Source organism: Hemicordylus capensis, chromosome 13, assembly GCF_027244095.1.
Source record: "Hemicordylus capensis ecotype Gifberg chromosome 13, rHemCap1.1.pri, whole genome shotgun sequence".
NCBI classification, from domain to species: Eukaryota; Metazoa; Chordata; class Lepidosauria; order Squamata; family Cordylidae; genus Hemicordylus; species Hemicordylus capensis.
In genome coordinates, this window is record NC_069669.1 from 22,652,959 (window position 1) to 22,667,850 (window position 14,892).

Genomic DNA, 14,892 nt, shown 5'->3' on the forward strand with positions numbered 1-14,892 from the left:
TTCAGCTGAAGTTATTTATTTTACTTATTTTTACATGCATATCCCCAGAGAAGTGTATGTGGTTATAGTTATCCTCACAACAACCCTGTGAGGTAGGTGAGGTTGAGAGAGAAGTGAGTGGCCGAGAGACATCCAGTGAGTTTCATGACTGAACGTGGATTTGAACTCAGGCCTCCCTGGTCCTAGTCCAACCCACTACCCCACGCCGGCTCTCCAAAAGTTAGGCTTTCCCCCATTCCTGTTTCCTTAATACACTCCTTTGAATTTTTCCAGCAACTGTCTTTGGCAGGTCTTGGACAAACTCAACCTGGGTTGGGAAAGCAAAAGAGTTTAGCTCACTTTTTGTAGCCTTCTCTCCATTCTGAGACGTGGTTTAATTTATTTCAGTGTAGGGATGTGCATGAATCGAGATCCGTGCCCGGATTTGAAGCTCAGTCCAGGCAGCGCAACTTTAAAAGTGAGCAGGAACGTACCTGCTCCTCCACCGCTTACCACCGGCAGCTCCGCGCATGCACAGTGGCCATGTGCCTGCCACTGCCATGAGAAGAGCCACATGAGGGGTGCTGGGGGGTGCAGGTACGGACCTGCCCTCCTCACCTTTAAAGGTGCCTGGGCTGAGCTTCAAATCAGTGAGTGCACAGACCTGGATTCGTGCACATCCCTGTTTCAGTGATACTCTCCTGCCAAAAAATAGCCTTGGAAGTAGGCATGCAAAACAGCACAGAAGTTCTTAAAAATCAGAAATTTTTAAAGAAGTTTAAAAAGACAAAATAAAATACAATAAAATGGCACAAGCAGCTGGAGCCGTTGGGGAAACAATCATTAAAATAGCAGGCTGCAATATAGGCTGCAATATAGAGCACAGCTACATGTCACTTAAAAAACCTTGGAGAATAAAAATGTCTCAGATGGGAGGGCTGCAGGAACATGCTTGCTGAGTGGGGACTCCAGTTGTTTTGGGAAATGGGGCTGGAGCTCAGTGGCAGAGCATCCGCTTGCTTGCATGCAGAAGTCCTCAGATTCAATCCCTGGTAGCATCTCCAGATAGGGCCAGGAAAGACCCCTGAGCCTGAAACCTTGGAGAGCTGCTGCCAGTCAGTGTAAACCATACTGAGCTAGATGGACTAAGGGTCTGAAGTTAGAAAAACTTCATGTGTTTAGTTATCAAAAGCTGATTCATTTTGGAAATATTTCCATTACCCCATTCATTTTTTGTACCTGGGGTGTGGTGGTGAACTTGTACAAGTGTGGCAGAGGAGTTTTCTCCTTTGGATGGTTTTTAAAGTTGAAGAAGAGAAATCGAGCTCATCTCAAGCAGCTGCCTCTTGTGACCACTGTGGTTTTCCGCCTGCGTTGACCCAGATCTAATGTCTGGGGCACTGTGCAGGGGGCTATCACCATGGCTCCCCCCGACACAATACCCCAGACTCATGCAACATCTACTACTGCAAACTACAAATATTTATACACCACTTTCCAACAAAAGTTCTCAAAGTGGGTTTTCATAGAAATATAAACAAATAAATAAATGGATAGGGGGATGGTTCCCTTACCCAAAATGGCTCACAGTCTAAAAAGAAATGTAAGTAGACACCAGCAACAGTCCATGGAGGGATGCTGTGCTGGGGCTGCATCCAGACATAGTGGCAAACTGTTGGGTTGACCTACGGACCTCAATTTGCCGATGTACACCCAGACCCCTGCAAAGGGGGAGGAACTGGTGGTGCAAGCTTCCTTTAACATAAGGAAGACAGTTGTGGCAACCAGTTGTGCTGGAGAGGGGGAGGATTGCCTCCCCTCCTCGTTTGGAACTGCCTCCCCATCTGGTTTGTGCAAGCTGCACAAACCAGATGGCACGCTGAAGGCAACGGACCCTCGGTTGGGCGAGTGAAACTTCATTCCAACTGAGGGTTCATTCCCAGGTTTGGGGGACGAACCGGGAACCAGGGTTCCAATCATTCCGAACCGGGAACCTGGGTTCGGATGTCACGGGGCGGGGGGAGGGACCGGAGGCTTGGTTTTTCACAGTGTGACCCTCTTCAAAACAGGGGAGATACTTGCCTTTCTAGGATACTTGTATGGAGCAGTGACTTTTTTCACATGTTCCTGGAGTTCCCTGGTTAATTTTTCTTGATTGTGTGATAAAAAGTCAGGAGAGAGGACAACGAAAGCTTTCACCACCTATAACATATCAGTTATACACATTAATGAGTGAGGTCAGGACATGCTTCAGATTATTTCAGTTCTTACATCACTTAGCCAAGACAAATAGTTTATTGAGTATTGGACACAGGCTACAACAAGTATTGATCCTTTTGAACTTTGGTGCTGGAGAAAACTTTTGAGCAGACCATGGGCAGCTAGGAAAACAAACAAATGGATCATAGAACAAATCAATCCAGAATTTTCACTCAAGGCACAAATGACCAGGTTCAAACTATCCTATTTCGGACACATGATGCGAAGACCCAGCTCCCTTGAGAAGTCCATCATGCTGGGGAAAGTGGAAGGAAAGAGAAGAAGAGGACGACCAGCAGCAAGGTGGATGGACTCGATCACGACAGCAATGAAAGCACCACTGAGAGACCTCAAAGGCCAAGTTGAAGATGGATCATCCTGGAGAGAATCTATCTATGTGGTCGCTAAGAGTCGACACTGACTTGACAGCACTTAATCAATCCACCAATCAAACTGGGCGAAGTTGGTGGCACAGCTCCCAGTTCCCCATGAAATTGTGTAAAAACTGGTGCATTTTAAATGAGAAAAGGGGAGGTGTTTGGACCTCCACCACAGGGCTATCAAATTTGCAGCTGCGCTCTGGGGGGGGGGGATGAGGTGCTGTCCAACTGTTTTGAAAAATAGTTTGTTTAGCCTCAGCTCAGTTCCAGATAGAATGGAGAGGGGTTCTCCCACCCAGGGGCAGCCTTTTCATGTGGCAAGAGGAGGCAGCTCCTGCCTCAGAGGGAGGATTGTTGGTGCACCCGCAGGACAGCAAGATGCCCGCCCCATCACAGCAGCTCTCTGAGACTGATCTGACTCTTGCAAACTTTGTAAGCAGCACAAGGGGAGAAGAAGCTGCTGCTGGCAACCCCTCCCCCCCCCACCGTTCCCAATGCACTTTCAGGCTTGCGAAGGCTGGTTCTGAAAGGGGCCTGGCCCCACCAGGGACACGGGGCAGGGCAACGTTTTGCACCTTGCTTCACGATTCCATGGGCCGCCCCTTTTCCCACCACACCCTTAAACTGATAGAACGGTTGGGTTTTGCTTACTTCTCCGCGGACAGGATCGGGGCTGCTGACCACAGCGGATTCAGACACAGCTGGATGTTCTATCAAGGCGCTTTCCACCTCAAATGGGCCAATGCGGTACCTAGGAGAGGATGGGTGATATGGAGCTTTTGAAAAAGGACCCCTTTGGGAGCAGCCCGTTCCGCTGAAAGGAACCTACCCAGCCGAATTAATGACATCATCCAGCCTCCCGACAAACCAAAAGTAGCCTTCTGCATCCATGATCGCTCGGTCTCCAGTGATATAAAAGCTTCCTCGCTCAGTGGCGGCAGTTTTCTCAGGATTATCCTGCCAACAACCAAACTTTATTTCACCAAATTCAACGGATGCCTGCTGAGCTATACTTGTGGTTCATAGCCTGAAGATAAAACCACTAGGCGGTCTGGTCTTTTCGGAAAACAACATGGCAGTGAGACAGGTGTGCAGCTATAGAGACGGGGGTGGCTCCAGATGAGGAGGGAGGGGGACAAGCTTCCCCTCAGACAAGAAGTCCCCCACCCACCATTTGCTTGCCCCCATTTATGAACTTAACAGGATTGATTTCAGTGAAAATATGTTCAGGATGAGGGTGTTAGTGTGAAGTATACTAGCATTTCTGTTTCAAACATCTAATGTGTGGGTCATAGCTCACCCATCTAGAAATGCCCTTTGCTCCTTCTGGGCCCCCACTCAATTTTCTCTCTCGTACCACTGCTGTATAGAGCGGGCAGGTGGTGCGGTGCTACACAGGTCACCAATGCTGGGGGAGGTCCCCACAATGAGCATAGGGTCTGCCTGCCTTCTCAGCCCCCACCAGCCACTCACCCACCCCTGCTGCCTTACCTCCCTTTGCCAGGCAGTGATGCGATCTAAGGACATCACCACACCAGCGCCGGTTGCTGCTGGGATGGGGCACTGTGCTTGCGCTGGTGCGGTGACATCATCAACCCGCGCCACAGCCTGGCAAAGGGGGGCGGGGCGGGAAGGGCAGCATACGTGGCAGGTGGGCGTGGTGGGTTGTGAAGGCAAGCAGCAGACACAGGGGGGGCCACCTCAAATCTCCCACCGGGGCTGCCCTGAACATGGCTACACCACTGCAGGGAGAACCAAGGCCAAGTGGGAATTTGAAAATGGAGTGCCTGCATCCAAACTCATCACGCAGTCCGCTGGGCCACAACTGGACTCCCTTTCATAACAAGAGAACTCCATATTGACATCTGAGATGGTTAAAAAAATCAGCTGCTGCAAAGCGCAATGGGTGGCGAACCCTCTAACCACACCTGCTCAGTAACAGACATTAAAATAGTACTGACCAAGTACTGTGAGAACATACAAAACGGCCGCTTTGGTTTGATTCTAATAGCAATGTCTCCTTCTTCTCCTGGAGGGCAAATATTTCCCTGGTCATCTACAATCTGCAGAAGCAAGAAGATACAAGTATTGAAAAAAGTGAAGTTTGAAGTCAGAGGCCAACAACCTCCTGACTGATCACACACTAAAGCAGCCGGGCTCTCCATCACACGGGATCTCTGGGGACAGGCTCTCTGGCAACAGCCATGCTTCCTGAAAATATGTTCCCGAGGGTGAACCCATCTTCAGGGACGTATTTGCAGGAGATAGAGAGGGCTGTGGAGGGAAGGAGTGAGGGCCAAAAAGGGCACCCATACGCATACACCCTGGAAAACCCTGTTTTTGCAACAGCACAGCATTAGTCAGTAATGTCAGAGTTCCTCTCATGGAGAAACATTTGAGAACTTTGAAAGCTGAGTTTCTCTAAGACAAGTGAAACTTCTCAGGGTGGGGTTCTGCACACTGGGTAGCTTTGCAACATTGCCCATAAGTAGGAGGGGACAGAACATTCCCATGGGGCGTTCGGTCCCAGTGGGCATGTCATCCAAACCTGCTGATGTGCCTTGTTACCAGCTTTCGCTCGAGATTCTACCAAGAATCTCTGCCCAGCTTCCGCTCTAGGTGTCCAGTTGGGTGAAGGTTCTTAATGAAAGTTTGTAACCAGGCACATTGGTGGGTGACATGCCTGAGGAAGTGTGCACCACAGGAACCTCCCATTCCTTGCTACATAAGGGTGTGCACAGACCGGATGGTGTGGTTTCTTTGAATTCGGACCGAACCATGGGTATTTGAACCAGTTTGGTCACACCAATAGGTTGTGCCGGTCGGTTTGACAAACCGGTTTGAAGCGGACCCCTGCTAACTGGGAAAAGAGACACCTTTTTAAAGTGGTGATTCTCTTTATTTATCAGGGGGAGAGTAACTGGCCCTCTCCACCCCCAGCACAGCACCCCTGCAGTGACTGTTGCTGGTGTCTATCTTATGTTTCTTTTTAGATTTTGAGCCCATCTCATTTATTTGTTTGTTTGTTGTTTCTTTATGTAAACTGCCTTGGAAACATTTGTTGAAAAGCAGTATATAAATATTTGTTGTAGCAGTAGCAGAGTTCCATTACACTTCAGAATAGCTCACTGGTATAGCATCTGCTTTGCATGCAGAAGGTCCCAGGTTCACCCCCTGGCAGCAAAGGGAAAGACTCTTGCCTGAAACCTTGGAGAGTCTCTGCCAGTCAGTGTAGACAATCCTGAGTCAAATGGACCAATGGTCTGACTTGATATAAGGCAGCTTCCTATGTTCCCATGAAGAAATGGAAGCAATATGTAGACAAAGAAATGAAAGTGGCGGGTGCTTCCCTTCTTCATGTTTGCATTAAGTTCTTTGACCAAAGAAAATGGGTGCAGTTGAGGTCAGTTGGGAAATGGTCAGCTAAGATGCCGCTGGGAAGGATTTCTGCTGTCAGGGATTTCTGGAATAACAGAGACCTTCCCTGCGTATACCCCCTGCCCATTGTAAGGGAGGATGTTTTGCAAGTGATGTAACTGGGAGGGAATACAATATTTCCACTGCTTCCTGGCAGCCTTAAACTGATATCAATCTGCATCGGCAATGCTAAGTTCTGCCCACGTACCTGGACATCATATGGTGGTGATGCCTTTCCCATTGAGCCCGGTTTAATCTTCATTCCTTTTACATTAGCACAAATGGTTACCTGCAAGAGAGAGCAATGCAATACAATGAAGCCTGTGCCCTTTTTATTGGGGGGCTCACTTCATGGTTGTGCGAGGAGGAGGAGGAGGAGGAGACCATGGCAATCCAGTTGCACATCAGTCTGGCCTGAGAGACGGTGGCGGCCCATATGCTGTGCAAGGAGCGTCCGGCTCCAGGGAGAGGGGCACGCACAGCCCTTGAGAGGCCCTCGACAGCCCGCCCTTGCTGCTTCCCAAGCCAGGGTTGCTCTGTGACTACACAGCAGTGCGTACATGTGGCTGTTGTGACGGCACTCGTCTCTTCTCGTAAGCCCCAAATGACAAACATTTCTGCACGAAAATTCACAAGAGGTGTGCTCCACAGGAACAAAGGAGTCGTGGCTGGCACAGTGGATGAAACTTCCTTTTTTGCTTGCTTTCCACTAGCAGCTTGTACAAACACTCACAGGTGTATAGCTCAGAGCTTCACCAATCCCAGGCGCCAGGGAGCCATGGTGCCTCAAAATTTAACGGTGGCACCTAGACTAGAATATTTGGAGGGAGAGTTACTTAATAAAACCTCCCTTTGTCCCAGGAAGCCCCGTTTCTGCTCGAAGTGTTTGATGGGGATAAAGAGAAGCCCCTTGATTCTCCCCCTCCACAATGTCAATCACAACGTCCACGACTTTTGCCAAGGGCCACAGCTAGCTCCTATTTTGGGGGGTAGCGCCTAGATCCACAGACAATTTGTCAAGGCCTGCTCTAGATCAGGGCATTCCAGTCCAATGCCAGCTGGAGAGTTCCAGGTTGCTCTAGTCTAGACCAAGCAGGGACCTGGTCTGTCTGCAGCCTGTCCTTTAAAACCTGAAGCCACACCCTGATCTCAGTTGCACTTGATGGAGGGTCTGTTGCCAGACACTATTGCGCAAACACGAAGGAACAGACGTGCCGTTTCAGTCTGTCCGTATGCTTCATAGATATCCAGCCCCGTTTGAATCTTCCACTGCTCCATCACTTCTGGGTTGAGGGGTTCCCCGCCAGTCACACAGTGCTGCAGGCTCCTGAATCTGCAGCTGAAAAGGAAATAAGGCCTAGTCATTCATCTATCTCTCTATCTCTCTATCTACCGCCCCACATAAAATCTCTGGTTTACAAATTAAAACGTAACAATTATATAAAACAAATTCTCTGTTTTTACCCAAATCAAAGATGACTCTGAATTTAAGACAACCCCCGTAAAAAGTAGAGGTTAAATACAGCTTACACCTGCATTTTCTCAAAAGGAATAGGACTCTGATATAATGCGGCCTCCTGATTCCTACTATCAAAGAACTTGGGGAGAAAACTAGGATTCAGGTAAAGGTAAAGTTGTGCCGTCGAGTCAGAGGTGCCCACAGAGCCCTGTGGTTGTCTTGGGTAGAATACAGGAGGGGTTGACCATGGCCTCCTCCCGCACAGTGTGAGATGATGCCTTCCAGCATCTTCCTAGATCGCTGCTGCCCAATAGAGGTGTTTCCCATAGTCTGTGAAACAGACCAGCGGGATTCAGACTGGCAACCTCTGGCTTCTAGTCAAGTCATTTCTTTGCTGTGCTGTTAGGTGTCTCAGGAGTCCAGTAAATACAGTAAAATAACCATCAATACAATTTTAACACATTATAAACTAAAAGCCTGATGGAATAAGTGCATTTTCAAATGTTGCTTACAAACAGCCAGAGATGGGAGTGTGTTCCAGAGTCCGAGAGCAACTTTCGAGAACGCCCAGTTTGGGGTTGCCACCAAGTGACCTGGAGATTACCACAACTGGACCCCTGTGGATGATCTTCATAGGTGGAGGAGTTCATGGAGAAGAAGGTGCTCTGTTGGATACCCTGGCCCCCAGCAGTTCAGGGCTTTATCGGTCATAACCAGCACTTTGTATCTTGCCCATAAATCCCACGGATTCTATAGCTTGCCCACTTATAGCCAACCAGATTCCCTCTCTCTCCCCCTCCCAACCGACTTACATACTGCCTTCCCATCATAGAGTGCCCAAAAGGGAGTATGATTAAAAATACAAATGGCCATTTGTTGAATGACTGACTAGGAAGGCAGGGCAGGAAGCCCAGGCGCCTTACTTTTCATGATGGTTCCCTTAGCTTCTATTTTTAAAAAGCTTTAGGGGCCTCATTTCTCCTCCACCCCACCCACCCCCAGTTAGGGGCATTCCAGTGGGGCGTGCATCGGTTTCATGAAGGGCTCTCTTATCTTCCTGTTCCTCCCATCTGCCTGCCCTGAGTCCAAGCACTGGCACAGCAGGCTTAATGGCCCAGTTCACCTAGTCATTATTTTTAAAAAACCCCGCGTGCTCTGAGAGCAGATCCTTTTTCTGCACTAAACGATCATTCAGTTCCATGGCATGATACAAATCATGATGGCTGCGCTGAAGCCGCTCTCGCGGGCACCGATTTTGTACAGAAACATATTTTAAAGGTTCTACGCTGGTTTCCTTCCTTTGCTTGATGAATGTCACTGCCTGAGGTCTCTCGGTGGATCCTGGCATCATGCATATAGCATGGTGAGAAATGAAGCTGCAGGACGCTGCAGTGAATAATGGGAGATGGAGGGGAGAAGTGGGCATCGAGCACGATTTGTGGCTGGCACTGCCTGCACCACAGGGACGACAGCAAAGCAAGAGACAAATGCTAATTCCATCTGATGACATTTGAAAGCACAGGGAAACATGGCGGACAGGAAATGCTACTCCTACGATGCTCTACAGGAGAGATTCTCAGCCTTGGGTCCCCAGCTGGTTTTGGATGATAACTCCCACCATCTCCAGACTGTGGCTCTTGTGGCTAGAGATGATGGGCATTGTAGTCCAACAGCAATTGGAGACCCAAGGTTGGGAATGGGAACCCCTCTTGTAGAGTGTCAAAAGAGCAGCACTGCTCAACAACCTTGTTTCTGTAGCTTTGAACACTGGCAACCCCTTCCTGCCCTACAACATGACGCTAAAGGTGACCATCTGGTGTCATGCTTGAACTACGGCCTTACACAGAGTGCAAAACAAAATGTTCACAAAGATTTATTGAAAGGCAGAGTGAGCATTCCCTGAAAAGAGGGTTACTTTAGTTCTCTCCAGACATTACATTGTGACGCTATTCACACGCACAACCAAAACTGGGCTAAGGAAGCCCAGCCTGGTTTGGGTTGCACATGTGTCCTGCTGGGAGCCACGCGTCTCTCAGCGGTGGCGTGGTGGCGAACCCACTTAGGGAGTCCGCTGCTTAGCCTGGGTTTGGGGCGTGAGGGCTCTCAGAAAGTGGCCTAAATGATCGTGTGTCTGTGCTGCATGGCTTCACCTACACGCAAGTAGTCTCCCGGCCTGCATCGGGAGGTTTCCCATAATGCACTGTGCATTTGCACGTGGTGCATTATGGAAGTTCCAGCGGCCTCCTGGCCCCAGGAACTCCCTGCTGCTAGCAGAAGCGGGGAACTGTCTGGGCGAGCGATCCAGTCACTCACCAAGGGAGAGATGATCGTCTGCGGGGGAGGTAAGCATTTTGTGGCTTCCTCCCCTCGCCCCTTAGAGCCCTTTCTCCGATCGCGAGAAAGGGCTCTGTGTGTGTGTGTGTGTGTGTACGGGACTGGTGTCAGCACCCATGTCCATGTGTTTTGTGAATGACTGACCACCACACATTCGTTTTAACATTTGAACTTACCTGGGTCCAGGCCCCTTCCAATGCAGGAGACAGATAGGGAGCATTTTGTTATACATGCGTTGAACAGAAGAGCCATATCCAGATGGTTTTTAAAAACAGGGCTGTACACAGCACATTGGGGGAGGGGGAGTTCCAAGCTAGCGATCATGGAAGCACCCACCAACACCACCACATCTGCCTCTTCAGATGTAACCTGGAGGGGTGGAGGGGTATGCACTGGGCCAGGGTGTCCGACCCACTTTCACCGCTGTAATCATGTACAGCCCTGGTGGTGGTTGTTTTTTAAAAAACCATCCAAATAGGGCTCATGTCTGAATAACTGCACACACACACATACACACACACACACTACACACAGGTTGTACATGTGTTGAGCAGAATATGTAGCTGAGGCTTCTAGCATTCTGAAATGGGATGTAGCCGCCAAAAGAGCGAATGTGGTCTTGGCATGGAGCTGGACTTTGGAGAATGAACATCATCGACATTAGCAAAACTTTAACAAGGGATCCTCTAAGGGCAGAGATAAGAACAAACAATGGGCAGCAATTTACTTGAGACAAAGATGAGAAAATTGGGGCCATTCCCGGTCAATAGGAGCAACTGGAGCATATGATCCTGGGAAGAGTTCACCAGCCACCTACTTCCAGCATAGAGTAGTGGTTAGAGTGCTGGTCCGAGTTCAAAATCCCCATTCAACCACAAAACTCACTGGATGACTCTGGGCCAGTCATGTCTCTCTCAGCCTAACCTACCTCACAGGGTGAGGATGAACATATTTTTATTTATTTATTTATTTATTTATTAACCTATTTCTATACCGTCCAAAATTCACGTCTCTGGGCAGTTACGGAACATAACCATGTACACCGCTCTGAGATCCTCAAAGGAAAAAGCAGGAGATAAATGTAAGTAAGTAAATAAATATCAGTCCTTTCCTTGCGTTCATTTTGCCCAAAACTTGATGAAACGTACCTGGTGAGATTGTGCTGGACCAACATACGATATGCCGTGGGAGCTGTGCAGAAAGTAGTGATGGGGTATCTTGCAAGAGTCTAGAGTAGGGAAACAAAGGACAAGCATGAGAGAAGTCCTAAAATGGGGGGGTCACTGTCTTTGTAGAGAGAAGCGGGACTTCCCTTTGGTTGCTGCTTTGACTTTTAGTAGTAATTCACAAGATTCCACTCTTGATCCGGTTGATTCAAAACAAGGAGGCAATGCCACTGAGGAAGACCTTTTTGGGGTTGGAACGCTTCTGGCGTCCCATGACTCTTGAAATCATCTCCTTTTGGAAACTGACAACAGTTTGATTTGGACTTTTAGAGCATTTAGCAGCATTTGGGGGTTCTGTTTTATTCTCTTGGTCTGGCAGTTTGGGCTATCTGACTGCCTCAACTGACATGATCATGATTCTTGCATTGTTTTGAATTGGGTAGATTTATTACACGTTTGTGTAATTTTTTGAACTGTCCATATATTTTAATTCTTTATCAATCTTTTTAAATAAAGGTGGCCCTCATTATATGCAAGGGTTCCGTTCTTGCCTATAGGTGCAAATACGTAAACCACAAATAACGAAACCTTGAATCAATGGGAACTGCAGGGTTAGGTTCACACACACACACACACTCGGATAAAAATGTGCTCGGTGGGGAAGCATAAATAAAAGAAATAAAGTATTCTACCTTGATCTCCAGCAATGCCCAACCTCCAATTTTTCCAATTTTAGCAAAAAACAGAGGATCTTTTTAAAACAAAGGGGCCACAAAATGACTCCGTGGTGCCTCCAGACTGGAAATGACACCAGAAATGATGTCATTTCCGGTGCCCCTGAAACCACAGTTAGGCGAAAATCACATGGCTTTGCACCCAAGGATATAGAAACGAGGTCTCTAGGATCTCACTGAGATATGCAAGACCACGGCTGCTGGAACTGCAGATGATAAGGGCCACCAGTATTTACTGCTTAGTTATTTTCATTTTGGATTCTTTGCTGCTCTTTGTTGTTGTTGTTGTTCACTGTCTCTGTCAACATTTAAGCAGGAGACCCACGCCCTATCCCGACATTACATACATTAGATGTACATCTGCTCTCCATATATTTGAGCTACCCTGTGCAGATGGCTGTTCTTACATCGGATATGACTGTGGGCTCAAATTGTGGCATATGATGCACAAAGACGCATGATCCATTAATCCATGGAGCAAAGACACTGCTCCAAGCTGACTTGACCCATCCAGTGTCTGATGTATTCCAGAATACATCCAAAGGAGTCAGATTCATCCAGTGCCTAATCAGAGGAAAGGAAATATTCAGAGTCAGTGGAGCGAGTCCTCCTCACAGGGACATCATCTTTCCCACATTTTACACACTTGTCAACAAGGATATCATGTGAGACTTTGTCAAATGCTTTGCTAAAATCAAGATACACTACGTCAATAGCATTACCATGATCACTAAACAGCCCAGAGATGCAAGTTTGGGGCAGTATAAAGTAACGTGTGCCGTTGAGTCGGTGTTGACTCCTGCCGACCACAGAGCCCTGTGGTTTTCCTTGGTAGAATACAGGAGAGGTTGACTATGGCCATCTCCCACACAGTATGAGATGATGCCTTTCAGCATCTCCCTGTATCGCTGCTGCCCAATATAGGTGTTTCCCATAGTCTGGGAAAATACCAGGGGGGATTTGAACCAGCAACCTCTGGCTTGGTAGTCAAGCCATTTCCCCACTGCGCCATTAGGTGGCTTTTGGGCAGTATAGAAATAGGTTAAATAAAAATAAAAAATAAGTAAGTAAATAAGTAAATAAACAAACTAACTAACTAATACCTTGTGGGGGTGGGGGAGAAGATGAGATTGGTTTACACTCTCCTACCCTACTCTGTCAGTGGTTGTGTACATTCAAGATTTGAATTTACCTGAATCCAAGACTAGCCCCCGCTCCAGTTATTGGATGTTATAAATCGGGGGTCATTGTAAATCCAGGCCTCCATTTCTTTCACATCAATACAGACATAACCAGTATTTAACATGTGTTTTTTAAGGGGTCACCTTAAATCCAGAGTTCTCTTCTCTTTGGGTACGTACAGTAACATTTTAAAGCAAGGGAAAGCGGCTACCTGCCACTGGCTGCGAATCCAATGCCATAGCTGCAGTGCGAGTGCTCGGCCATTTTGGGAGGCCCGGTGCTTCCACTCGTAAAGTAGATGAACATTGGTTCTCCGCTCTTTGTCTTAACACAGTCATGGTCAGCTGGTGCTGCTCTAAAAATAAAAATTAAAAAATCGCATGGGGGACAGTACTGGCACCCCACGTATTTTTGCCTTCACAATGGTCATTGTGGCTTCTTTCCTCCTCCTCATTCTTAGATTCTGTTTATTCTTATTTTTCCATCCCTCCTGGAGTGATTCTGTTGGAGGTACAGCTCCAGCAGAATTGGCTCTTTACCCCTTCTATGCTATTGACCACCGGGGCCATTGGGAACAGAGAGAGTAAGCAAGGGTCTTCCTCTTGGTTTCACTACCCTTCTAGTCTCTGGCTTTCTCTGATTGGTGGACTGAGACTCCCAGGTCTTGCCCCCTCCTCTTCGAACCGGCTTGTTGCATTTTTCACCTCCTTCCCTTCCTCCCATGTTCTGCTCTCGCACTATGAAGACACACAGCTCAGGGACGCAGGCTTTCTATCCAACGATGTAACTTCCTTAACACACCTTTACAAGTATTTGGGCCTTAAATGTCTGTATGAACATCCTCTTCATGGGCTTGGTTCCTCTCACACACGCTTGCTCAGTTGGGATCACTGCAATCCCTTCCCTACAACAGATTCACCCCATCATGCACCAGGGCGCTTTCCAGATTACCGCTCAACAGAGTTAAAATGCTTTGGTGTTGGGCAGAGCACACTGACATTGTAAATAAAGGCTGTTGCGCAAAGCCACCAGCAGGGAGAGCAGTCTTGCGAAAACCCCATCACGGGGAAATACAGCTATTTATTTGGGCAGGGACTGCGGTGTCACAAGTATGGAAGCACATTCTGCAGATCCGTAGTGACACTGTGGTAAGGGTTAATCTGGAAAGCGCCCAGGACAGAGACAGCCCTCCTGGTGCAGAAGGGAGCAAGCCAGCTTCAAAAGCCAGGAGGCTTAAACTTGCACCAAGAACGACACATCCTCCCCAGTGCATTATGGGTGAGTCGGCATCAAACGTGGGGAGTTCAGACTCCGCATTTCGGGGAGCTGACTCAGAGCTTGTCAGTGCAACACACCAGCCTGCGTCCCATGGCACACTGCTTGGGGAACACTTCTCCGACAATATATTTTTTGCATACTGTTCATTCATTGAAATAGCCATGACTGGACCACCTACTGGAAAAGGTCCTTGAAGTTCAGCCAGCCATCCCTGCTGCCCTCAGACACGAGGAGCTTGCTCTTCAGAGACGTGCATCCGGACACCACAGAGTCCACCTTGGAGGCCAAGGCATCGCAGGTGACAATACATTTCGCTTGGGAAGCGTGCAGTCGGTAGGAAATGTCTTTAGCTGTTAACTGGGAGGTTCCAGGAATAAAAACAATGCCTAGAAAAGAGGCAGGGATGAGAGGGACAGAGAACTCCATCTTCAGTCACCATGAGATTAAGTCTCTCCATACAAGGCTTTCTGATCCCACCCCCACCCCCAAGATTTAGAGCTACGGACTAGTTTTATAGCTATTTCTGAAAGAACTGGACATATTATGATCCCTATAGACACACAACTGGAGCACCTGCAGGTGAGAGCAAGGGAAGGTACTAACAGACTCAGAGTAACCCGCCAATGTGTCAGTTTCACAAAAGTCTGAAGAAGAAGAAAAACGAAGGAGACAGATCACCTCCTGCAAAAAACTTCTCCAATGTA

General features: G+C 48.0%; 1 protein-coding gene across 4 annotated transcripts in view; it reads right to left on the bottom strand.

Annotated features, from left to right (window-relative positions):
- LOC128336756 (acyl-coenzyme A synthetase ACSM5, mitochondrial-like) overlaps positions 1–14,892 on the bottom strand; it is a 149,930-nt gene continuing 135,038 nt past the window's right edge. For 2 of the 4 annotated variants that reach the window (XM_053276858.1, XM_053276861.1), the window contains 11 exons: positions 14,367–14,574; positions 13,122–13,265; positions 12,136–12,292; positions 10,977–11,056; positions 7,251–7,374; positions 6,244–6,324; positions 4,580–4,681; positions 3,448–3,575; positions 3,270–3,369; positions 2,062–2,181; positions 1–307 (listed from right to left, as the gene is read on the bottom strand). In XM_053276858.1, the coding sequence (XP_053132833.1) occupies positions 221–307; positions 2,062–2,181; positions 3,270–3,369; positions 3,448–3,575; positions 4,580–4,681; positions 6,244–6,324; positions 7,251–7,374; positions 10,977–11,056; positions 12,136–12,292; positions 13,122–13,265; positions 14,367–14,574 (1,331 nt within the window). In that variant the 3' untranslated portion in view covers positions 1–220. Of the gene's footprint in view, positions 308–2,061; positions 2,182–2,242; positions 2,361–3,269; positions 3,576–4,579; positions 4,682–6,243; positions 6,325–7,250; positions 7,375–10,976; positions 11,057–12,135; positions 12,293–13,121; positions 13,266–14,366; positions 14,575–14,892 lie in introns of those variants that run through there. The other 2 variants (XM_053276859.1, XR_008312071.1) reach the window with 2 other exon arrangements.